Raw genomic sequence first — 26,758 nt, forward strand, 5'->3', positions numbered from 1 at the left:
TTACATTACTTTAGTTTTTAAATGATAGATGATCCAGTTTGCCAATTTACTATTCATACTCAGTTGTGTCTTACTCTGCAAGTTGCCCCACTGAAATCAAGCGACTACTTTTGGAGTAAGAAACTCAGCTCGAGTATGGCAGAACTGGTCCCAGAGCAATTCTATCCCATCCATGGCAAGTTTACAACAGTCATGCAAGAATAAGTGCCTGGGTGCTTCCTGCCTTACCCCATCTAAATCCAGCGTGTGTGTAATTGTACCAGCATTGACTGCCCAGGGAAAGATAGTGTAGAAGCACATTTCCCTCTGTGACACGCAGCACTAGATATCCTGGTGGTGTTAGTAGGAGTGTGCCTGCCTATGTCAGTGCTGAATTTACTCTCCAATCTGTTTTCTAACTGAAAACAGAACTGAAAATTGTAGCAATAAACACTAAGGAGTCGATTGCATGGCCTGTAATATGCTGGGGCTCTCAAGATCTGTCACAACAGTGAGGCATGTGCATGCCATTGTTAAATGTTCCCTTCTGTGACATTCACATGCTTAGCTCCATCAAAAAAGAAACCTCTGCCCCCACCCCCACCAAAAGAAGAGAAAAAAGATGAAGAAAAGAAAGAGGATGCCAAGCCAGAGGATCATTACTGCAACATGCTGTGCTGTAAATTCAAGAAACCACCATTGAAAGAATACCTGAAGAAGATGGAGCTACCAGACAGTATAGATGCATACACAGGTAAACCGAATGTAGTCACACAAAGGAAGGTGTCAAAGGCAGGATAAAAATTTGTATTACTTGTGTTAAAATAGCACCTGGATGCCCTATCTGAGGTCAGAGCCCCACTGCACTAGTGTGTAGTGAGAGACAGTCCCCCCTTCAGAGCTTTCAGTGTCAATAGTAGCCAAGAAAGAGAAATGGTGAGAGTGAAAACAGAGGCACAAAGAGGTGAGGAGACTTGTCCAAGCTCACCAGCAGAGCCAGGAATACAAGTCAGGTTTCCTGATTCCCAGTCCAGTGCCTGATCCCCTAGGGCCACTGCCCCTGCAGTGCTGAAGTGTCTTGGAAGCCAAACGAAGAGTTGTCATGAAAATCCAACTCTACCCAAACTGAACAAGTTTTATAAGTACTCCCCCCAAAAAACCTGCACCGATATTTTCTGTTCAGTCTCTAACTTTTTCCCATTCAAACTATTTTAAAGCCTTATTTTAAACATAAGTGAATCCAGCCCTCTTCCTTTAATAAATTCCATGTGTGACTCCTAGCTCTTACCATACTCCCTTTAACAGACCATGCTGTGTTATAAAAGGCAGAGGGTGATCTTCTCTCCTCCACAGAAACTGTTCTAGCTTAAACCCATCTAACAGGTTTGTTTCTGTTTTTAACTATAAGGGTTGGGATCTTTCAGAAGTCCACTGAATGCATCCAATGAAGTGAGCTGTAGCTCACGAAAGCTTATGCTCAAATAAATTTGTTAGTCTCGAAGGTGCCACAAGTACTCCTTTTTTTTTTTGTGAATACAGACTAACACGGCTGCTACTCTGAAACCTGTCAGAAAAGTGTAAGTGTTCTGAAACCCACAAGTCAAAACAGTGAAATGAGTGAACTTCCACTCCTGAATTTGAAGTGTTACACAAGTTTTGGACTGTAAATCACCAGTTAAACTCAATGGTATTCTCATGTCTAAAATGCTGCAAAACGTTCTGAAGGTCAGGGTATGTCTACACTGCAATTAAAAACCCACAGCTGGCCCATGCCAGCTGACTTGGGCTTGCGGGGCTCAGGCTAAGGGGCTATTTCACTGCAGTGTAGACATTCAGGCTGGGGCTGGAGCCCATATCTCACCTCATACTACATAGTCATAGAATCATAGAATATCAGGGTTGGAAGGGACCTCAGGAGGTCGTCTAATCCAACCCCCTGCTCAAAGCAGGACCAATCCCCAACTAAATCATCCCAGCCAGGGCTTTGTCAAGTCTGACCTTAAAAACCTCAAAGAAAGGAGATTCCACCACCTCCCTAGGTAATGCATTCCAGTGCTTCACCACCCTTCTTGTAAAAAAGTTTTTCCTAAATAGTGTTAATATTGCCCCCATAAAGCACTGAACTGATATGAACAGATTCATCCATCCTCACACCACTCCATGAACAAGGTGAATAAGTATTACTATCATCAGCATCCCTGTTTGACAGATGGGGAAACGCAGAGAAGTGAAATGCCTTACCCAAAGTTACACAGCAAGGGAATGGCTTAGTCATGATTAGAACTCAGGATTTCCTACCTCCCAGGCCAGTGTTTATTCCTCCAGATCACAATGTCTGGTAAATTTGCAAATTGCACTGCTTTCCCTGGAGGATGAGTGCTTTATTTCCAAACACAGAGAGGAATAAAAAGATGATGATTTCATACAGATTAAGTCACCAGCTCCTGTTTTCTTTTCCAGATCGCCGATATGTAGTGTGGCTCCTGATCGTTACCATTGCTTATAACTGGAACTGCTGGTTCATTCCACTGCGCTGTGTGTTCCCAATACAAACACCAAGCAACATATTCTATTGGATCCTTGTAGACACCATTTGTGATATTTGCTACTTGTGTGATATGTTGGTGTTCCAGCCCCGAATGCAATTTGTAAAAGGTGGTGATATAATAGTAAGTAACAGTGGGAAGTGGAATTTCCACATTAGGTATTGTACTTTGAACTACATTATTAGACATGAAGCAGAAACTTGTTTAAACCTCAAATAGACTTTTTCATGCAAGGCACACCTGTACTTCTTTATTTATCCAAGTATATTTATGTGCTTCTGCACTGATCTTTGGCTCTTTTGCTTTGGAAAAGAGGCAACATACATTTCATACATACTGTATATGCTACACCAGTATTCTAACTACACACAACAGCCATTGAAAAGGTAAAGGCAAATTCAAAAGTGTCACAAGATAGCAGCAAGATCAGATCTAAAGCTCTTACTCACCAAATTACACAGCTGGAAAAGAGCAACTCGATGCAGCTTTTCTGGCACCTGAGACCACATGGAAATATAGCCAAAGAAATGTGTGTGAAATTTGCAACTCTCCACAGAGTCACTCATATAGTACAGATGTTGCAGATGAAAACAGAGGCTTTTCTACTAGCCCAGTGGGTTATGCTTCAATTACATATGGGGAACATTGCAAATGCATACACAGAAGTCAACTAAATAAAAGCTTTGGCCACCTTCTAACCTGACAAACTTTTTCCTCACAATAGCCTTTGGTAAGAGATTTACTTATCAATTTCCAGCCTCTTTACTGCCCTCAAAAGGCAGCAAGTCTCAAAAAATCAGAAGTCAGTGATGAAGAGAAGGAAACAAGTAGAGACTACTTAGCTATCAAAACCATGCAGAAGTGAAGTGAAGTGAAGCTGAAGAAGTGGGGTTTTTTACCCACAAAAGTTTATGCCCAAATAAATCTTGTTAGTCTTTAAGGTGCAACCAGACTCCTCGTTGTTTTTAAGCATCTGATAGTAAGTAGAGAGGGCACTGATACTGACAAACACACATCATCTAGAGTTGCACGAACAGAGTGGCTTAGGAAGAACTGGGATGTGGCAATTTATTTGAGAGGAGCTAGAAAATTCACTGAGGAGGGATCCATGATGCTTCTGCTGAGCTAAGGCTGTGCAGTGATGCTCGCTGTCATGGAAAGATGTAGTTTGCACCATCTTATGGCAGCAGGGGTGAATCTAACCCATCATATCTGAAAGCGAACTGAACACAAGCACACTTTGCTGTGTTCTACCTCTCTAGAATTTTTGAATCTACTGAAGAGTTACTGCTGATTTTCCTGCACATGTTCCCAATCCAACTCTTGGAGCATCGCCTTCCAGTAAACATGGGACCTGCCTGCAAATTTCAGATCCAAATGTGGACTTTTCCCTGTTTCAGAGGCATTCGGATATGGAATTTTGGTTGGGCCCTTCTCCCCCTTGCATGATTACTTTGTTTCAGTAGCAAGTTTAATATACAAATTAAATTAACATGCAAAAATGAGCTTAGATTCAAGTGCACAGCAACATGAAAATTCAAAACCAAGAATATGTCTAAATTGCAATTGGAGACGTAATTGCATCTTGGATAGACATCCACAAGTTAGTTTTAATCTAGCTAGTGCAGCTAAAAATAGCAGAAAAGACACAATGGCACAGACCCCGGCACAGACTAGGAACACGAGTACATAGTGAGGGGTGTATATTGGTTTGTACAGCCCATGCTGTCTCATCATCACTGTTATTTTTAGCCACACGAAATTAAAGCTAGCTCATGTGTACCCACACGAGTTGCAATCACACTTCCATTTGCAATGTAGACATACCCTCTGACTGGTATTTCCACCTGTAACTTGGAACCAGCTTTAACTCAGTGTTTTTGTATATTACACTGCACCTTCTGTGCTATAGGCTATTACTTAAACCCTATTTTCAGGTCTCAAATAGACATAATGTGTGTCTATCTTAATTGTAGTGCAAAGAAATAGACTTTTCCATGCCAAGTTAGTCATTGACAACCCTTCTTAAATCCCAATAAACTTGAGTGTTGTGAATAAGGTTAAAATTGTAGCATAAGGAAGACCACTTCTCTTTTACTTGAAGCTGTTTGTACAATTCATAGATTTTAAAGCCAGAAGGGATCATTTATGATCATCTAGTCTGAACTCCTGCAATTCTCTGAAAGCTGTAAAGTGATAATAAGGGAAGGTAGAAAATAGGTCTGCCTTGGTATGGAAAAAACCCTTAAGATTTTAAAGTTATTTTAAAAAACACCTCTGATATAAATACAGTAAGTATAATAATAGATGCAGTCCTTTAGAGACTTCTGATTAGCCTTTCCTAATAAGGTATTACCATCAGTTCCCATGGTGAGCAATTTGAAAATAAATGGCTAATCATTATTAATGAATTCAGTGATGATTGTTATAATGCTAATGCTAAATGCATTTATTTAGCTTTCAAAGGCCCGATCCCTCTCAGAGATACTCAGAAGTAGTCCCTGTATATGCTCTGAACCACTGAGCTTTGCCGCTGACTTTAATGGGTGCAGGGTCAAACCCTGGCCTGAATATTATCAGGGACAGGGTTTTGGCTGATTTTTCTTAACTATGTTTTTTTCCCCTTTCTTTATAATTTTAGTCAGACAAAGTAGAAATGAAGAAATACTACCAGAATTCTCTGAGGTTTCGGGTGAGTAGGTTGTGTGCTACGTTAGAGTTGTTTCAATGCTTTAAATTTTAGCCTTGGAACTCCACAAAGCTTTCCATGCTCCAATATTCCATGTAGACAGAGAGATCATACTGAAGGGTCCCTGACTGACTGTCATTTTAGCTTCTCACCAATTAAATCAAATGCCATGCTCATAAATATTGTTTATTCATTAATAAAAATATTGCCTTTGGCTGTATGACTCCCATTGACTGCAATGGGAGATAACTCTGTGAATGCATTAGATTCCAAAACTCTGGCTCAGTAGAGATTTGTTAAAGAAAGAAGCCTGTGCCCAGCTTAAAAAGAAATGGTAACTTTAAATAAGAAACACTAGTATGTACTTGTGATAGTAACACATGATCATAAATAGTAGATATCACCTTGGCTCCACACAAGTAAATCTAAAACTCCTTTTAACTTTTAAAGCTCAGTGCCTTAGATAAAATCAAGGACCCATTTTATTTTAGGACAGTTATTGCATTTTATTCTGAAATGTAATTTTCTCAGCAAGAGTGAAAAGACACTGTATTGAAATTACTGAGCCACAGATTCCCAAGCACCTCTGAAATTACAACCTAAGACCCTGCTCCTGCAAACACTTTTGTACATGCTCCACTTTAAACACACAAGAAGTCTCATTAATTCCAGTAGCAGGGCTTGAATGTCTCAAGTTAAGCAGCACAGAAGTGTTTGCAGGATCAGAGCCCAAACAGAGCAAATACAGACAATGGAGCAGGGAAGGGATTCAACCTGAAAGCAAAGTGATGGAGTAGGTATACTGGGCCTGTGTCTTAGGTTCAATCCTGCAAGGTTATGAGTGCCCTTGATTTTTACTGAAGTTAGTGGGAGTTGATGATTCTCTTCAGCTCCCAGGCTTGGGCTACACAACATTTTGGAATTTATCAGTTAATGAAATACTAACTGTCACTGCATATTAAAATGTATGGGGCTAAATTTTGCCTTTCCTTGCGTGGGTGCATTAGAGGAGCGAGTGGCCAGGGGACACTCCTTCCCTAGTCAATACTTTTTTTTCCAGGAGTCAGGTACAATCCATCTCTCAGCACTGGGGAGAAAAAGGATGGAATCAATAGCTAGTGGCTAAAGGCATTTCTCGGGGTGGAAGCATTTTGGCGGAGGTTGAAGGCAGGGTTCTGACTTCCATGAGCCCCTTTTGCTCCCTCACCAAAGCAGCAACAGAGTAGGGTCTGAGCCAGGAGCCACTTCCAGGAGCAGCTCCTTTTAAGACACAGCACCTGGTTGGTACAGCTTCCTTTATCGCCCCAAAGCAGAGTTTCCACTTGGAAAAAATCAGGAAGAAAGAGGGAACCGCATGTGAAAAATACACTTAATGCACTGCTAGAAGGCACACAGAATCTATGATAATGTGGGCAATAAAAGACCCTGAATGGGATAGAAGAGAATGGTTGTCTTGGAGGAAGCAGTGCCTACATTTGTTGTATAGTTATAGCAGGGAGTGTCCTTCCTTATGCTCCCCACAGGTCCCTGGAGGTATTATGGCTTTGAAAATCATAATACTTCTCAGAAATGATTGTGAGGTGAACCATCACCCCCCTCTCCTAAGCCCTCAGCATTTCAGGTTCATCGGCACCATAACTGAGCCCACATCATTTAATTATTAACAGCAATGCTACGGTTAAATATCCAAGACATTGTTAATAATCCTCAGTAACTATATGAAAATCTGAGACGTATGGAGCATAAGTAAGGGCAGAAGAAAGCTCCTGGCATTTTCCTAGAGATGGTGTTGCTTGTCAGTTACTCAGAGATAGATGGCCACTGCATGCTGACTGTTCAGCTTTCATGTGCAATGATTATTAAATCTAGCCATGTTCACTACAGAATGTAAACAAGTTATAGTCATTGTCAAGTCTTAATTGAACTGTGCTCTTCAACAGCTTGATGTGGCATCAATAATACCATTTGATGTTTTATACTTCATCTTTGGATTTAACCCAGTGTTTAGAGCAAACAAGGTGTTAAAGGTAAGACCAGACAATTTATTATGACTGCTTGTCCACTGGAAAATATGAAAAGTTTAACACCTATTGAAGATTTAGTACAAATATTTGGGAGTCTTTATTTTCTGATTTTGTGAATGCTTCCTCTTTCTAAGAATCTAAGCTACAGACTCAAATTACCACCAAATAAATAAGTAAAATATGTCATTTTAATAATAGGAATAATGTTTCTGGTTATTTTTCAGCTGATTTTACTTATATTTACTTTCTGACTTGTAAACTAGTCTGCTGTAATCTAGACTAGTTTGTTTCTACTAGTTTACACTGAAATAGTTTTAAATACCCTATTTAATTTGCCAAAAAACAACCAGTTAAGATTGCTAAATGAGAATCATGTACTTACTGCTTACCTATCACATCACTTACAAAATTCAACCACTTAAAAGCAAGGGATGGTTAAGGACAACATATATCTTACACTGCCCATTTAATAAACATAAGCATATTTTTCTTATCAAGTGCAAGAAGTGTATGGCGACCAGTATGGAGGGGGTGGGAAAAAGACAGATTATAACTCTGCCCCATCTCTACATCACCTTGCAGAACACATCAGCTGGATCATGGTAAGGTGCAGCCTGCACAGCCTCCCTGCATCAGCCCAATTATTTTTGAGCAGCCAATAGGGCAGTGGAGCTCCACGTACCCGCCCACCTCCCACCCCAACTCAGGCTAGTGGCTGAATGCCACCCTTTGGCCCTGGCATTTTACTATTCCTGCCCTTGAAAAACTCCCTGCTGAATTAGTCAATGTCAAAATCTCTCTCTTTGTTACATGTACAAAGCACTTATCACCACGTTATCTAAGCACTGCGCAATGGGAATGGCATCTGTTATAGTGGCAAAACCCTTCTGGAAGTCTATTCTATATGCAAACTCATGTCAAAGGTTTACCTAAAGAAAAAACTTCCCTTATCATATTTAGCAGCCTTATGCTGACTAAGAAATTTGGGCCGGTAAGAATGGGTGTCATTGGTTTCAGAGTAACAGCCGTGTTAGTCTGTATTCGCAAAAAGAAAAGGAGTACTTGTGGCACCTTAGAGACTAACCAATTTATCTGAGCATAAGCTTTCGTGATAAGCTATTAGCAGCAGGAGAGTGGGGTGGGAGGAGGTATTTTTTCATGCTTTGTGTGTATATAAAAAGATCTACTCTTTCCAAAGTATGCATCCGATGAAGTGAGCTGTAGCTCACGAAAGCTTATGCTCAAATAAATTGGTTAGTCTCTAAGGTGCCACAAGTACTCCTTTTCTTATTGGTTTGATTGATTTTTAATGTCCTGACTGGCAACACAGAATCAAAATGGTAAAGAAGAATGTAAAGCAAAACACTATATAATATCAGGCAAGTAAATTTGTGCTAGACAGAAAACAGCAAAAGTGCCTGTTAATGTTAAAGGCGTATAGCAAAACTAAAGTAAAAATAGTTAATGTGGGAGGAATTCAACCCAGGAGTAGATTAACTAACCTTTAAAAATTCCTCATGAGACCTCATGTTTTGATGTTACAGTCTGGGATACCCTCAGCTAACTAGGAAGTGACAGGGATTTCAAGATGAGGGGAGAGGGGTTTTTTTAATGATTAATTTACTTTGGCAAAATTACGTTTAGCCTAAGCAAGTACATTTTTCACTGAGTAAAAAGTCATTCATCATCAACATCAGTCATCACAGTAAATGGCAAGCAGGCACATCATTTGCTATGGGACAAAGGGGGCAGTTGCCCCTCCCATATGTTGGTTTGCCCCCACCCCCAGACTTTTCATAGGTCTGTATGAGCCACTTTTTGCCTCCCCCAACTTTATATGTGATTATATTATATCCTGTAATGTTCTATATGCTGATATAACTTTACCCAGCTCCAGATTTTACTGAAATGACTCCCCTAATGACAAGATGTCATCCATAACATAGCTAATAGGGACAAACAACACCAAAATCTATGCTGAGCTCAATTTTCATCTTAGCTTTGCAGTTCACCTTTAAACTAGATGTTTAAGGGATGTTAGACAAGTGAAAAATACATTATTTTCAAAATATGTATGTGAACTAATGTCAGTCCCATTAGAAAAATATATATTATAAGGACCATGGTTCGATTGCTTTCGTTTGGTTTCTGTCTAGCATATGACCTTCTTTGAGTTCAATGACCGGTTAGAAGCTATCCTGGATAAAGCATACATCTACAGGTACGTGGGCGGTAGACTTACAGTATGCAAAGTTTGGCACAGAATTTCAATCACTGTCCTGAACATGCGGTAAGAAAGACAAGATGCCAGGCATGAATTTTCCAAGTCCCAAAAAAGGCAACTAATGCAATGCCTACAACAGACCAAAAAGGGAAGAGAAGAGCTGTTAATCCAGGCATGAAAGGGAGTTCAGGGTGGAGGGACAGGGTACCCTCCCCAAGCTGTGCAGGGGTTAATGGCTTTTTTGAGCCCCACCAGCCCATCCACTGGCTCAGATGATGCCTTTTCTCCACTACTGGTCACCCCAACTCCCAACCCCAAGGGTGGGGGGACCTTAAAGGAGCCATTACCCTTTTTCCCCACCAATCCAAACAAAGCCTTTTAGGTTGTGGGGGTTGCATTCTGTCTCCCAGGTTGTCAGTCAAGCACAGTGTTGAATATGTTAAACCCCAAACAACTCCTCTTGGTTATTTTTTAACTGTCTCTCTTCATTATACAAACACTAATGTACATGGGTAATTTTATTCACACAAGTAATCCCATTCTGTTTAGTTTGATTACATATGTGAGTAAAGTTACTCTCATTCGTAAATGTTTACAGGATCAGGGGCACATGTCACCATACCAGACAGAATCTGAAGACCCATAAGGGGTTTATTTAATGGGATCATTACTGGAGACTTCCTTTGCTTATGGCTGAAGTGAGATTCTGTGTGGTAGTTTGCTGGCACATTGCAGCAGTCATGATACCAAGGTTGTTTGAATGTTTTTCTTTATGCACTGCTTTCACCTTGCCTTTGCTATGTACAGAATCTTCCCCCAATCACTGTCTTAGCTGAACATGGGGTGAGAGTCAATGCAGCACAGACCTTGGATAGTGAAAGCATGAGTGACTTTACATGACTTTTGTGCCTTCTTTATTACAGGCTACTCTAGGAACCAAAACAGCTCCTAAGTAACAGCACTACCCTGTGGGCTACCAGGTTGCTAAGAATGCCCATAATGCTGCTTCCAACTTAATCAGCCCCATCCCCTCGCCTGCAGCTGTGCAGTGCCATTTGCCTTATACCAAGTTTTGTGGCGGGTGGCTTGTAGAGCAGCATAGGTTGCTGTATGTAATGCCTGCACCTGGAAAATTCTCCTCCACGCAGCTCTGGGGATTATATGGTTCTTGTTTGCTGCCGCAATGGGAGCAAGAATCCCTTCCATGACACTTTGTTATATTTCAGACAATGACATTTAAATGATAGACTTGGGATTCTTGCATTACAAACCAGATATTTTATGAGATTTAGGCACAGAAGTTACATTCAAAAGGAAGGGAGAATATTATCTATGTAATACAACCTAATATCTGCTAAGCAAAACAGAAATTGATGTTTTGGAACTTCATCTTACGTTTTTATCTTAATCTTAAGTATTTCTTAGTCCTTATCATCATGGTATATAGATACCATTTGAAATTCACTGCACTTGATCAGTGTGCATGACGCCCATGCATTTCAAAATCCAGTTCAAAATTACCTTCCTTACTGGAAACCTTTTAAGAAATTGCTGTAGCTAATTTCACAGACGTTGTCCTTCCCTCCTCCCCACCCTCTTCACTCATTTAACGCCAGATTCTTCTCTGTTCTGTTAGTGCAAGGGCCTTCTCCCGTGCAGCGCCTACCAGATGGAACAATCTTGCTACAGCTCTCTGTATCGACTCTACATCTCATCTCATTTCTAGTCTCATCTGAAAATATATTCTCTCTTGCCTTGCCTATACTTTTTAATTTCTTCCTCTTTAGGATTTATGATTTTAACTCTGTAACCATATTTATAAACTATATGAGGTGTATTGTATAATAATCTTCAACACTTACATGATGCCATCCATACAGATGCTTCACAAACGTTAATTGATTATACCTCATAAGTCTCCTGTGAGAGAGGTAGGATAAATTTATCCCCATTTTCCAGATAGAGAAATTGAGGCACAGAGAAAGTAAGTAAACTTGCTCAGGGTCACATACTGAGTGTGAGAACTAGAATTAGAACCAACATCTCCTAGGGTAGCGACTAAACTACATTACCCTCTTTGCTGAAGGACTTAGGATATAGTTTATATAAAACACAATACTCAAATCAAAATTGTGTTGCCTGCTCAGTGAGGGCAGCATATTTCCCTTTTTAAAGAATTGGGTGAATTACGTGCTCAAGAGACTGAGGAACCAAAAGTACTGGCAGGAACAGGCATTTTGCAAGCTTCCTTGTGTAGCTGTCAATACACATAATTTCTGACCTGAAACACCTACCGCTCCAGCCCTGAGCCTGTCTTCAGCAGAGTCTAGCAAATACATTGATTCATACCCTACAATCCCATTAATACAGTTTCACCTTTCTATAAACATTTATAACCAGTTAAACCAATGGTTTATGATGTCCTAAGAGAAACATAATTTAGGAATGATCCTGTATCAACTATTCTATGAAGGTGATTCATTTGGCCTTTGGAGGAAGGCAGAGGCAGGAGATGGCACATTGGAAAAACAGCTGGCAAATACCAGTCAAGTGATATTGTACTGTGGCAAGTAATAGCCGGCATTAATACAGCTATTGATCAAAATCAGGGAGTTCCATATTAAAGGGAAAATAAAAACAAGCTGTTTTCCTGGAATTATATCAGCTGTGATTTGCAATATGTTGTCCTTTACAGAGTCATTCGAACAACTGGATACCTGCTGTTTATCTTGCACATTAATGCATGTATTTATTACTGGGCCTCAGACTTTGAAGGAATTGGCAGCACCACATGGGTGTATGATGGCAAAGGAAATATGTAAGTTCTTCTTTTGCAAAAGATTTTTGTTGATTTTCCCCCCAGCTTTGCTTGCAAGGTATGCCTTTATTTTTATAACTGCTTGGATAGCTAACTTTTAGCACCATTACTGCTGATTGTTGGTAATGAATGGTGCTAATTATTTGGAGGGCAGGTGGAGTGAATAATTACTTTACCACTTTCCATTTTTATGGGTTTATGAGTCAGCTCTAACCACTAACTTAATTAAACATTTAAAATGCAACACGGGTCATAAATTAAACTTACTTTTAGGTATGCACATGGGAAGTGTTACAATCATTTGAAAGGATCAGGGGAATAGAACTGGGACAGACTATACTTCAAGGGAGCATCATGTAATTTAATATAACATTTTACCCTCTCTAGACTCCATGGTTATTGGTCTGAAAGAGGTCCCGCAGGTTTCTATCATTTTCAACGAAGGTCATGCTTAAGCGTGTGGTTAAAAAAAATCTCCAGTGGGAAGGCTTAGGTATTGGCATACTCTGCCAACGGCTGCTCACTGTGGGACTCACTCAACTGTGGCACCGGTGCCAAGGAATAGCTGTTAATTAAGATGGAGGAAAGAACGAAGGAAAAATTGCAAAGTTACACAGTATATATTGTAGGTATAGATGTATAAAAGCATTTGAATTTCTTTCAAGGACAGTGATAAATTTAAAGCCATAAAGGCCTAAATTTGTCCATTCATTACATACTTTGAAAAAGAAAAGGAAACTGGCTGTGTAAGCGTGTCTTAATCCAGCTGTAGCCATTACCTTTAATAATGTGCAAACATGGAGCGTTAGCTTGTGATTTTATCAGACTTAATGAGCAATGCAAAATTAAGCAGGGGATCGATATTTTGATGGAAGATCTGCAAAAGAAACCCAGATGCTGCAGAAAGTGGATTTGGGGATGGAAGATCATATGGAAGGCAGTATTATTAAACATTGATTATTAGTAGTAATTAGATTATTCCTAGGAAAAAATAAGCTTCAGTATATGCCTTAAGTTTCCATATCCAACTCCAGTCCTGGGCTCTGGTCCTGCAGACAGATACACATGCGAGTAGTCCCTCTGAATTCACTAGGCCTACTCATAAAATTAAAGCTAAACGTGTAATTATTGATAAAATCATAACATCAGATTGCCAGGATTCTGACAAGAATCAGTAAGAGTGAATTTCAAGTTTAAATGTTTAAGTCAGTGTCATTCTTGATTTACTTGCCTTGTAATTAAGGAGGGACCTAGACAACCAGCTTCATACTGATTCTGGACAACATAATGAGTGCTCTGTCAGTAGAGAACTTACTCTGTCCTTTAAAATTCTAGTTTCTTCTGAAATGGACAAGAAGACAAAAGGAGAAGGTCTTCACATTTTTTGTGGACAGAAATATGTTACATTCACGTTTAGAAGACCTACTAGTTCTTTGAGTGGTTGCAGATACGTAGTCCACCCAAATGTGCACGTGCCAAGTACACTGAAGCCAGAGAACTCTGCTTAGCAATACCTGTCAGGACAGCACTTTTACTCTCTGGCCCTAGAAACCCCTCTGTGGCTATAAAAGGGTGGTGCTGCCCTAGCCCACCTCAGTTTCTTCTCACCACCTGCAGCTTGAATCAGAGCATTTAGTGTGGTGTTCACCTCTCATTCATTATCACAGTGTTTCAGTGGGGGGGTTTCTGTAAATAGTTCATTTAGTAGTACCTTAAATGTTAGCTTACTGTCATGTAGGTATTAGAGTTTAGTCTGGGGTAATGCCTTCTCTGGGTTTCAAACATTTTCCACTTTGTGGGATTGCTATATCTACTAATGACCCACACTCGATGTTTACTGTGCCTTGGGGAAGAGCACATTAAGGAAAGGTGTTCTATTTGCAAGTCCTTTAAGAAGAGATCACAGGTGGCAAGGGACTTGTGTTTGAAGAAGCACCTCATGGAGCAGGCCCTGAGGCCCACTTCAGCTCCAGGGACTTCCACAGATCCTCAGGTTCCCTCAGAGAGCTCCTGAGCCAGTATGGACTTGGGGTTCCATGTCTGGACTCATTCACCCAGGAGGAAGAGGGATCATTACCCTTTCTCTGGTTCCTCAAAGAAAAGAACCCACAAAATGAACCTGAGGCTGCTCCAGCATCCGAAGAGATTCTTCTTCCTCCCCATCTAGGAGGAATGCAGACTGGCATATGAGTCTCCCAGTAAGTGGGAAATAGCCAGGTTGTCAACCAACTCTGTACCATCAACTCCAGTACTGCCCCAAAGTTATCCATTGAGTCCGGTACTGATGACAGCGATGTCAGCACCAACAGTCTCCACACTGCCAATAGAACAAGGAGTACTTGTGGCACCTTAGAAACTAACAAATTTATTTGAGCATAAGCTTTCATGGCTTATGCCAAAATAAATTTGTTAGTCTCTAAGGTGCCACAAGTACTCCTCGTTCTTTTTGCTGATACAGACTAACACGGCTACCATTCTGAAACCTGTCACACTGCCAATGTATCAGGAAGCAGTGGACTAGCTGGGCCTGCCTGTTCCTGACTCACTACTCATTCAAGAGCATTCGACTATGATGGTCTTGCCTTCAGCGTTGTTGGCACCCCCAGCACTGGTGCCCGACTTATCAGTGTCAGCACTATCATCTACACTACCTCATACCCAGGGCCCTGGGTTTCAGTCAGCTTCCAGTTTGATACTGAGGAGACTGCCCGTGCAGATGCTATTTTCAGTACTAATGACAATTCCAGTGCAGTCTACATCTGGTAGTCTGGTACCAGCTTCATTTCAGTATGCCATAAGTCTGGATGAAGCATACGCTGCATCCAGAGCTGACTGTAAAGATGTCTTGGTCCCCACACAGCCTTCTGCAATAATGATGGGTTCTATATTCTTCCATAAATTTCACTCATATCCAGATGAGCGGCATACGTTAGATGTGAAGCAGTGCTTGGTGTTCTATCTGGAAAGGACTAAACCATTTTGTTCGTCACCTTGGCTTTTTGTCTCCTGTGTGGATTGAATGAATGATCCACCATTCTCCACAAAGACAATTTCCCAGTGGATAACTTCCTGCATTATCACAGCTTTTGAAGTAGCTCAGGCTACATTCCCACAGTCACTTTAGGCTCATTCCACAAGAGCCCAAGCAACATCCATTCCATTTCTTAGGGCAGGTCTACACTACAGCAGGGATCGACGCTTTGAGATCAATCCATCGGCAGTCAATTTAGCCGTGGGTCTAAGAAAGACCCGCCAAATCGAATGTAAATCACTCTCCAGTCGATCCCTGTACTCCACGCCCAATGAGAAGAGTAAGGTAAGTTGACAGGAGATTTTCTTCCATCAACCCCCATGGTGTAGACCCCACAGTAACTCGACATAAGGTATGTCGACTCCAGCTACGTTATTCACATAGCTGGAGTTGCGTGGCGTAAGTTGATTTACCGTGGTAGTATAGACATAGCCTTAGTGATGTTTCAATATTGGTCATCTGTAGGGCTGCTACATGGTCTTCCAATACATACTTTTGCTAAACATTTTGCATATACCATGGCATCTAGGTTGGATGCAAACTTTGGGAAGGCAGTTCTGCAGTCATTGTTTAATTGGACTCTGACTCCCACCACCTGAGAGTACTGCTTGTGAGTCACCTGAGCAGAATGCACATCTGCATCCACTCGAAGAAGAAAAGAGGGTTACTTACCTGTATTGTAACTGTTCTTCTTCAAAGTGTAGGTGCAGGCATATATTCCACAACCCACCCTCCCTCTCCTCTGAAGATGACCTTTTACAACACCAACATATCATCTTACCGCTATTTCCGTGTCGTATTGTACTTATAAAGAAGGAATCAGATGTAATCAGCAATTTATTTCATCTGTGCTTGGAGTGCACCAAAGTGTATTTTTCAAATACAGCTGATTCAAAAGCATTGCACTGCACTGCACTGAACATTTCAACACCTAACTTCTAGGCAACTAGCCACACAATGGAAGCCACAAACGCTGGGTTCGGCACCTAGGCTCCCTATGCAATGCAAGGGGGGAGAGAGTCACCCGAGAATGGGATCTATAAAAGCCAGCACACTAGGTAGGGAGCTGCCTAAGTGAGCCAATACCAGATGACAAGGAGAGGGGTGGGTTCTAAGCCCCACCACCCTCTCAGAGTTAGTTGCCCAAGTCTAGGCTGCGGGAAGGTGCCTATCTCTGCTTGGGATCCATAGCTGAAGTCTTTCCTGGAGTCAGATGGCTAAGCTGTTTCTTGCAAGAACAGAGGCAGCACATGCCTAACTCCAGACCAAGCGGCTGCTGCTGGGAGGAAGAGGAGGAGAGGTGGGAAACCCCTGTTCAAATCCCTTCTCATCAGGCAAAGGATTGAACTGGGGGGCTCCCACTTCCCAGGTGAGTTCCCTAACCCCTGGCTAAAAGTTATAAGGGAAGCCACTGTGCCCTCCTTCCCCAGCTATTTGGTGTGGAGCTAAGTGTGGAGCAAGCCCTGCAGGGGGAGGTGGGGGCAACATCTGTCTTCACCAGTGTAATTCACTGCTAATCTACTCACCGCTACGAGCCCCCTCGAGTGCAGGCACAGTGCCACAGCTCTCTCGCTCTCTCGGCAGTTGCTGCAGCACTCTGATGGTTTCTCTGTCAGGTAACTCGGTCCTCTGGTTGGGTCACCATCTTTAGTCTACCCCTTCCAGGTCCCAATTGTTCAAAATGTCCTTAACAGACACAGAACAAAGTTTCTGCCCTCTCTGGTGCTCTACTTCAGAGACTCCTCAGTTATGTCTGCAGGCCCTTGCTGAGCCCAACTACCCTTCTGAAGGGCTTGTAACTCCCTCAATGGGGCCAGTGGGGGAACTCAGCCTCACGCTCAACTCTGGGTTCCAGCCCAGGGCCCTGTGATGCACAGCTAGATCACAATCCTCTACCCACATAGCAGTTTTGCCAGTGCCCACCTGGCTCTTTCCTCCATTCTGGGGCTCCCAGGCTCATCCCCAGTTACTCAGGGTGTCTCCCAGGCCTCCCTGCTGACTCCAGGACCTATCGGTGCCTTCTTGCTCCCTGCAGCCTTTTCCATCCAGCCTTTCTCCAGCTGGTCCTCTCAGCACTTAAATCTGACTCCTTTTATACAGAAGTCAGCTGATTCCTTTCAGGTTTTCCAGTCCATAGGGCAAGCCACCCTGTTACAACCTGGTTTGAGGAGCCGTGCTTGAGCTTAGGCATGATAAAGGTTTATGGGCTTGTGCCCATGGCGGCAGTGCTCATGCCCAGAGGCAGAAACATAGGCACCTAGGGGACTTTTGCAATGAGAAATTAGGCATCAAAATGGTTAGGCGGCAGCTGAGCAGGGATTTGGGGAATACAGTGGTACCTAAATCTTAAGCACCCAAGTCCCTTTATGGATCTAGGACTGAGTCAATACTGAAGCAGTGCTCCAATGTTAGAGTATACCGTGCTAATGGAGGACATGTAAAGCTAAGGTCCTGATCTCCCGTCATTAAAAATGCTGTGTCATTTTTGGCAAAGAGTAGGGGTAATTTAGGCCAACTAGCCTGGCCTAATTCCTATTGGGTAATTGCATTTTGCTTACCTACAATTTCCCCTGGGGATATGACTTTCTTCACTTTGTTTATAAAATTATATAATATTGCTATACAAACTTCAAAGTCAGACCATAAGTGGACGCACTTTGGTGCTGAATTAAATTATTCTTATTATTATCTCACACTTATATTACAGTAGCACTTAGGGGTTCATATATAACCCAGTCTTGCAAAGTGCTGAGGGTTACCTGCAAATAGGTATCCTGAAAATGGGTGAATGCCTCTTGCAAGGGGCTGACAAGCAATCGGCAACTTACAGGATCAGGCCTGTGACGTTAGCTGATTGTTGAATATTTAGGGCTCTTTTGATCAGAGGCATTGTGTGAACAACAGTTATTATTGCAGATTTACTGTGAATTTAAACATATCAGACAGTTCTTGGAACATTTGCCTCCTTAGAAAGCAGAAACCAAGAGCAACCTAGAAAAATAATTAGAAAAACAGCCAGCCTCACAGCATGTGTTATTAGGCTCTGAGCCTAGTAATGCATACATTTCCTTTCATGTACCAATCAGACTTGCCAGCATTTTAGGAAAGAAAATATTTCAGTGGTCTCAGACCTACAGAGTGATAACAGACTGATTAAAATGGAGCTCTCACTCACAGTCAAGATAAGCCAAACAAGGTTTCGTAGTTCGTTAAAAAGACACCAGTCAGCATTTCAACTAATACTGGACACAGCACAATTTTTAGTGGTCTCACATTACGCTGACCCAAAGCAAATGAGTTAGCACTAATTTAATGGCCTGAATGTTTTATAGACACTTCCTGGTATGTACATAAAATATTGTCGCTTATGGGCAAGCTTCTAAGTGATCAAATAAAGTCGGCACTCATGAAGTTGGTTATTTCTTTGTTGGGAAAGAAACAAGTAGACAGGGACAAGAGTTTTCTTAGTCTAGTTAACTGACATGTACATTTCTGAACAGGCATCTTAAACAGTAAAAGCAAATGTCAGCTTAAAAGGCAGCTTAAACAGTAAAAGCTTAAATGTCAGCACCACACCACCTTCAGACCACTGGCAAAACAATCCAAAGAGCTCTCTTTTCAAGTCCCAGCCAGCTGCCTGTCCCTCCAATTTGTGTTAAGACTTCGCAGTGCATTAACCTCCCCCCAAACACATCAAAATCTTCGGGGTTGAGGCTTTCAGTCAAAGTCCTTGCTCACTGCCACTGACTAGGTGTCAATCAAAATTTTCCCCCCGTAACCCTCACAGTAGTGTCCAGAACCCAGCCTCACAACCGGTAATTAAATCAAAAACTGTGGTGATGAGCATAGCATAAGAACATAGATAGATTACGTCTGAGCTTTCCTGACATGAGAATATGGAGCCATTTGAACCTATGACATTTGCCAAGTGAAGTGCCTTATGTACAATCTCTAACCCAACATGCTGGCATGTTGCATGGGTCTCCAATAACCTCACCTAAGTACAACAGAATGAATAACTGACAATAAATGCATTCAGCGTGTTTCACCTTTTCTTTTATTTGAAAATTATCCACAAACAGATTGCAAGTCTCAAAATGTATTTTTTATTCAAAATTGTCATTGGTATTGAAATAGTGCATGATGATCCTGATCAGGATGAGGGCCCCATCATGCCAAGCACTATAAAAACCAACACATTCCCTGCTCTGAAGAGCTCAGTTCCTGGCCCTTGGATTAATTGAGCAAATATTACAATTGAAGGTGCAGTTTACTCTAATGTCTGCAACTAAATTATGTCACATCCTTAATTAACGTAGCTGCATGAATTTTGAAATGTGTCTGACTGTGGCAGTCCCAATCGTCTCAGTAGGCTTGGATGGACAAGTTGGGGTAGGAGGGTTGTCATGTTCTATCATGAGATAACAGAGAGCTAACTCGAGTTAATGGCTAATGTGACTGTAAATGTGAGTGTCAATTCTCCAAAACTATTTGTTCCAGGACGCAAACTTTTGTTCCTGGTTGTGGTTCAGCCTTGGGCTCAGTCTAGGCTAAACCATGACAAGGAGCAAAGATTTGTGTCATGGAACAACAGTTTGTGTATGGTCTATGTTAGCATTTGAAATCAGATTAGTTAGAGTGTTGTTTGGCACACAGCTTAGATTTTTCAGCCTATTAAGTCAAATGTGACCAGGTTTTTTTCCTTCTTTGTGGGTGTTGCCCTCAGAGCTGCTTGTAGTAGGATAGTCCTGTTGCATTACTGCAACTCTTATGTCTTCTAGCTAGTTCAGCTTTGTCCTTCAGTCTGAGAACTTGACTTTCATGGGCTTTCTGCTTTTTCCCTTTTTATTTAAATGTATATATCACACCTGTTTAGTGGCTGAGGTCAGCAAGCTATTGGTCAACAGACAATAAGCAATTTAAGGGAAAGAAGCTTCAGGTTTGGAGACATTAGAAGGCCAGATCTTACCCACCACTTTACTATCCTTGCTCTGTCTGGGTTGTGTTTTTGGAGGACTCTAATATGGAAGACCTAAGTCTTCTTGAATGAAATGGATGCACAAGTACCAGCTTAAAACTTGAAGAGCATTTTCAGTTATGCTATTCTTCATACACATCGAAGTTTGACCATTTTAATCAAAGCCATATGAACAGTTTGTTGTATTATGAAATGATTTTTTATGAAAGATAAATATTCCTATTTGCATAGAGTTATCAGACACCTATCTTGTTTACATTCTTTATGAATGTTTTTATTTGTATTCCTTATTTTAGGGAAAAATCTGATGGTTTGATTGCCTGAGGGTTAAACATACTGTCTATATTATGTAAAGGGAAAATCCCACTCGTCTCTACTTTGTTTTAACATTAATTTTTCAGCTATCCAGTTTGCTGTATAGCAAGCAGTGATGATTTCAAGATATATTTAGCTAGTAGGAAGCAGAGCTGCTAATACCATAGCATTTGGAATCTATCTTTTCTGGCTCCTTGTTTTTACAATTTCTTCTTCTTTTTTTCTTCTTGGCAGAGTGGCCTTATATTTCTGAACTCTAAGTTCAGATTAAAGCAAAAACAATACATTGAATAAATGGGGAAAATATAAAACTTGTGTCTGACAGATAGTGAGCAGCAGGTGACTCATGCTGTGAAAAGTGTCTATGTGAACTGACAGCACAGAAGTACTGTATGCACTGCACTAAACATATCACCAGTAATGAACAGATGTTTTTTTAAAACATACACTTGCTTTTCAGGTAGATACATACACAGTGTTAGACCAACCCCTGAAGTTCCTCAGGCTGCTATCTATATAGCGCTCACACTGTATCATCTGTTTTCCAGATATCCTCAGAGACATAGCCCAGACCAGTGTTACAATCTCTAACATGCTGAAGTCATGGAAGCTACCTCCAAAAGCCAATGCTACATCTTACCCACTCTGAATTTCCAAGGCCGCTTGTTCAGAAGTAGCACTGTTTCCTTTATTTCTTTTAAGTTCTTAAGGCTGTAGCTCAGGACCGGCACAGTATTCTCAGTTTTGTCCAGTGAATACTGGATATCTTTTTAGGCATTAACTAACATACTCCTTACAGCGCTCCAAACGAGCTAGGGATGTCCTTTCACCCTAAAAGCTGTGATACTTGCAAGACAGAAACATAACCTTTCCTCACCGCTTACATTTACCCGACCCCAGACCCATGGGAAACAGAGCTACCAGCTGTGCAGATGTAATGCCGACAGACCCCAGTTGCTGGCACTGAAGTGGGGACCTCTGGACTTAGTGCATGAGCCTCTAGAGCATGAGCTAAAAGCCAACTGGCTGTTCGCTAAAGCTGTAGAGCAGACTCATTTCCTCTCTCTCTGAATGGTCTCAGTGCCGCTCGATGTGGGTTACGTAGACTTTGCTGGAAGGATGCTGGATCTGTGGAACTCTGTGAACCATATAGGGGTTTAATCTAGATATCCATGTTATAACTACAGTACTGGGGGGGTCGGACAAGGGACGGGATTAGTTTCAAGTGTTAGCAGATCTGCAGTGCATTTTCAGTGTCAGAATTGTTAATGAAAAATGACAATTCTAACTGTTAAAGTCTGCAAGTGGATAATGGTGGTAAAAGTGATAATTACTAAATCTCATTATAGTGAAGCCAGCTTAACGTGACCACCCAAGGGATCAGCAAAAAAATCAATTGTTTATCACAGGTTGACCTTTAACTAAAAGGTCAAATAAAAGCATACTGAAAACTTTAGGTATATAAAGTGGTTTAAAACAGGTAATTGCCTGTTGGAAGTAGCCTTTCATTCAGCTGTCACAGAATTTATACAAAACTGCCACTTCATAGGTCTCAAATTGCACGGTCATCTATACAGTGTATTAATGGCATTACCCCATATGTAAGGTAATATGTGATAAGAGTAAATTAAAATTTAGACCCCAATCCTGCAGACAGGTCAGTGGGTTTCAGGACTCAAGGCAGACAGAAAGGATATGCACTGGAGCATCTATTTTCAGGATTGAGACCTCAAGTTATTTGTACTTCCTATTAAGTTTCTTTCTACATCTAATAAAATGTTAATAAATTTAAAAGAAAAAGTCTGTAAAATGCAATGATATGTAAAATTGAAGTTTATTGTACAGTTAGGGAAAATGAACAACTCTAATAATCTAAAAAGGAGCTAAAATTTGATGATCAAGACATTCAGAATGCTCCATTATAAATATTAATTAGTTATTTTACTAAGGATGAAAAGTATTTTTAAAGACTCAATTACCTTTTTTAAAATACCATAGCTCATAAAGCAAAGAACACTATCACTTTCACTAAAATGATGAACTGGTTTAAAAAACTAATTAATCCCATTTTAGTATTAGGATGATGTAGTGCTATTTCCAGTGCCATCTTTCAAATGTAATTTAAAACAGGGTTAATGTTCTGCTGTGATTCTTAAAGATCCCAGTGCACTTTTGGCAAAAATGAGGGAGCTAGCACTGGTGTTTTAGCTAATTTCTAATCTCAGGCCAGGTCTATACTTCAGACTTTTGCTGACATAGCTATGTCAGCCAGGCTGTGATGAGATGCAATTTATCACTGACATAGCTGTGGTGGCAAAAAAGCCACTCACATAGACACAGTTATACTAGCAAAACTGCCCTTTTGCTGGTTGTGATGGAACGCACTCCTGTATTCACACCCTACACACTATTGTAATAATCTTTGTCCAAAATATACCTTGGGAGGTATCATTTGAGAACTAACAACTCAGGGGTCTATAATATCATGGTGAAATGTGTGTAGCCACATTATATATAACGATTTGAACATGAACTGAAATTATGACTGAAATGTGTTTACCAGACAAGTCTGGTGAGGGCTAAACCTGTTTTTCAAAGACAAAAGACAAGCTGACGCCTCTAGCCAGGTGTCATCAAAGTTGATTGGCAATTACTGGTCAAGTGGCCATTCTTTGGCAACAAAGGTGGGCAGGAACAGATTGTGCTGCATTTTAGCAAATGACAACATGGAACTTCTTTTACCACAAGACTCCTTGTCTCCATCCTCACAGAGGGAAGGAACTTTATCGAGGGGTAATCTCAGGAAAATGAATTTCAAAGGGAGATAGAACTATAAAAGTGAGGGGCAAAAACTCCCCCATTTCTTTGTTTCGCTCCCTTTCTTACCTAAGAAGACAAAGGAACCAGCCTTTTGACTTTGGTGGCACAGCTGACCTGAGAATTTGCTCAGCAACGTTGCAGAGAACGTGTGGAAAGGATTTTAGCTTGAACCAAGTCAAGTTGTAGCTACTAGAAACCGTTTTATCTTCAGTTCACCTTTAACCATTTCTGACTTTAATACCTTGTACTTACTTAAAATCTCTCTTTGTAGTTATATAAACTTGTTTTATTTTTTAATCAAAACTAATCCAGTGCTGTGTTTAAACTGAACTGTTTGGGTACTCCAGTTGAAAAAGCAAACTGTTGAATATTGACCCCTTACAGGGGCAATGGGCCTTTAATATCAGAACTGCCCAGGAGAGGGCTGGACAGTGCAGAACATATGTTTTGGGGAAAATTCAGGACTGGGAGTGTGTTGGGGCCACCCTGCAAGTGGTAACCGAGGCTGATGGAAGCCAGCGTGTGACTGGAGTGCGCTGGAAGGCTACAGCAATACACAGACCTTCAGGGTCTGACTTGCATACTGGCTCTTTGCGAGAGGCCCAAGGTTGCAGGGCAGTTGGTGACACAGCTCCCCACTGGTCTGGATTGCACACCGGAATGTGACGCTGGTATAACTTATTTCACACAGAGGGAGGAAAGCTGAAATAAACTGGGCCAGCAGAAGTGCAGTTTTGCTGGTATAAGCTGCATCCACACTAGGAGCACTTTGCCAATATAGTTTACCAGTGTAGTTATACATGCAAAGTGCTGCTAGTGTAGACCTGACCTCAGTCTATTTCGCACGGTTTTAATTGTGCCCTTATCACCATGGTATTTACATCAAGGATAACTGCATTCTGCCTATCTAAAATCCTCCCTGGCCGTTTCAAGTAGCTATTGTCCTAAACTGTCATATAGAGTTACCGGGCACTGGTAAGTAGCTGCTGTATTTTCTGTATGCATCTAATTTGGGGCTTTATTGGGTCTGCTCCCATTATTAAAGGTTTGCAGGACTGGGCAATCATTTGTGAAGCCTTAGAGAGCTTATAAGATGAAAGGCGTCACAGGGTTTGTTTCTGGAAGGTGCTGAGCCCCCGGACTCAAGACAGCAAAGCACATGCATAACTTTAAATATGTAACTAGCCCCACTGGAGTCAATACAATGTATGCTGTCTGTATCCCCAGGTATCTGAGGTGTTACTACTGGGCAGTACGCACTTTAATTACCATTGGTGGCCTTGCGGAACCGCAAACCCTCTTTGAGATAATCTTTCAACTACTGAATTTTTTCCTGGGTGTCTTTGTGTTCTCCAGCTTAATTGGTCAGGTAAACAAATGAATTCATCGCTAGATTTACAGTTGTGTAAAATACTGCCATGTAAAGACAACGTACTCTTTATGGCCTCTTTCATATACATAATACAGAAAACTTTGAAGCAGAAGATCAAAAAAGCTCAAGGACTCTTTTGAGTCTCCACTGTATATATTTTTCTGACAGATGTATTTATCTATGGTTGTAGTTCCAAGTAGAGCCCTTCGTAAGTTACAGTAGACCCCAATTTTCAAGGCCATAGCTTCAATCCTGCAGTTGGACCTGTCTGGTGGAACTCTACAGGGAGGCCTGCCCATATGGCTCAGATTACAGCAGCACAGCTCATGAATTTATGCAACTGGCTTACTTGAAATGCCTTGGTCCATTCTGAGCCTGGGAGAGTAACCTTTGTTGGGTCACCCAGCACTGCTACACTATAATTTTAATATCAGATTTTGGATTTATCTTTAGATGTTAATGAATTGCACTTGCTGTTAATTGCAATCAGGGATGCACAGAGGGTTTGGGGGGCCTATGGCAAAATCTGGAACTGATTGCTCCCACCCTTCCTAAATATAACCACTGAAGGGAGGCCCTGGGGAAGTGGGGGAGGTGGATTGGAAAGCAAGACCACACAGCACACAGTTTGCAGCTCCTGTCTCATGGGGCTAGGCCTAGTTCCCCACTCCTGGCATTGCAACCTGATGGATAGGCTTGCAGCGCTTCTCAGGTTTAGCCCAGCTGCCAAATTTCCATGAGTGACGTTGTGACCCCATGTGCCAGGTCACAATGTCAGTCAGGTTTGGGAGTCCTCTGAAATAGGGACCCCTGGGCAAACTGCCCCTTTCCCTATCCTCCTTGCCCTCTGAGCAGCCCTCATTGCATTAAGTGTTATCGTTCTTAAAAACATGAATGGTACAACACTGCACTGAATACTGATGTATCTGCGGGTTATTTAGTGTTCCCCTGATTTTTCAAAGCTTTCACAGAATCATAGAAGATTAGGGTTAGAAGAGACCTCAGGAGATCATCTAGTCCAACCCCCTGCTCAAAGCAGGACCACCCCCAACTAAATCATCCCAGCCGGGGCCTTAAAAACTTCTAAGGATGGAGATTCCACTACCTCCCCAGGTAACCCAATCCAGTGCTTCACCACCTTCCTAGTGAAATAATCTTTCCTAATATCCAACGTAAACCTCCCCCACTGCAACTTGAGACCATTGCTCCTTGTTCGGTCATCTGCCACCACTGAGAACAGCCTAGCTCCATCCTCTTTGGAACCCCCATTCAGATACTTGAAGGCTGCTATCAAATCCACCCTCACTCTTCTCTTCTGCAGACTAAATAAGCCCGGTTCTCTCAGCCTCTCCTTGTAAGTCATATGCCCCAGCCCCTAATCATTTTCGTTGCCCTCCTCTGGACTCTGTCCAATTTGTCCACATCCCCTTTCTGTAGTGGGGGGCCCAAAACTGAATGCAATACTCCAGATGTGGCCTCACCAGTGCTGAATAGAGGGGAATAATCACTTCCCTCCATCTGCTGGCAATGCTCCTACTAATGCAGCCCAATATGCCGTTAGCCTTCTTGGCAACAAGGGCACACTGTTGACTCATATCCAGCTTCTAGTCCACTGTAATCCCCAGGTCCTTTTCTTCAGAACTGCCGCTTAGCCAGTTGGTCCCCAGCCTGTAGCAGTGCATGGGATTCTTCTGTCCTAAGTGCAGGACTCTGCACTTGTCCTTGTTGAACCTCATCAGATTTCTTTTAGCCCAATCCTTCAATTTGTCTGCGTCACTCTGGATCCTATCCTATCCTCCAGCGTATCTACCTCTCCCCCCCAGCATAGTGTCATCCACAAACTTCCTGAGAGTGCAATCCATCTCATCATCCAGATCATTAAGGAAGATGTTGAACAAAACCAGTCCCAGGATATTGAACAAAACCAGTCCCTGGGGTATTCCACTTAATACCGGTTGCCAA

At 41.7% G+C, this 26,758-nt stretch overlaps 1 protein-coding gene across 1 annotated transcript in view; it reads left to right on the plus strand.

Moving 5' to 3' along the window:
- CNGB3 (cyclic nucleotide gated channel subunit beta 3) overlaps positions 1-26,758 on the plus strand; it is a 121,293-nt gene that overhangs the window by 63,510 nt on the left and 31,025 nt on the right. The window contains exons 6-12 of the mRNA XM_077808675.1: positions 548-733; positions 2,440-2,648; positions 5,167-5,217; positions 7,155-7,241; positions 9,395-9,459; positions 12,158-12,280; positions 24,652-24,793. Of these exons, the coding sequence (XP_077664801.1) occupies positions 548-733; positions 2,440-2,648; positions 5,167-5,217; positions 7,155-7,241; positions 9,395-9,459; positions 12,158-12,280; positions 24,652-24,793 (863 nt within the window). The remainder of the gene's footprint in view (positions 1-547; positions 734-2,439; positions 2,649-5,166; positions 5,218-7,154; positions 7,242-9,394; positions 9,460-12,157; positions 12,281-24,651; positions 24,794-26,758) is intronic.

The sequence above is a fragment of the Eretmochelys imbricata genome, chromosome 2 (assembly GCF_965152235.1).
Source record: "Eretmochelys imbricata isolate rEreImb1 chromosome 2, rEreImb1.hap1, whole genome shotgun sequence".
NCBI lineage: Eukaryota > Metazoa > Chordata > Testudines > Cheloniidae > Eretmochelys > Eretmochelys imbricata.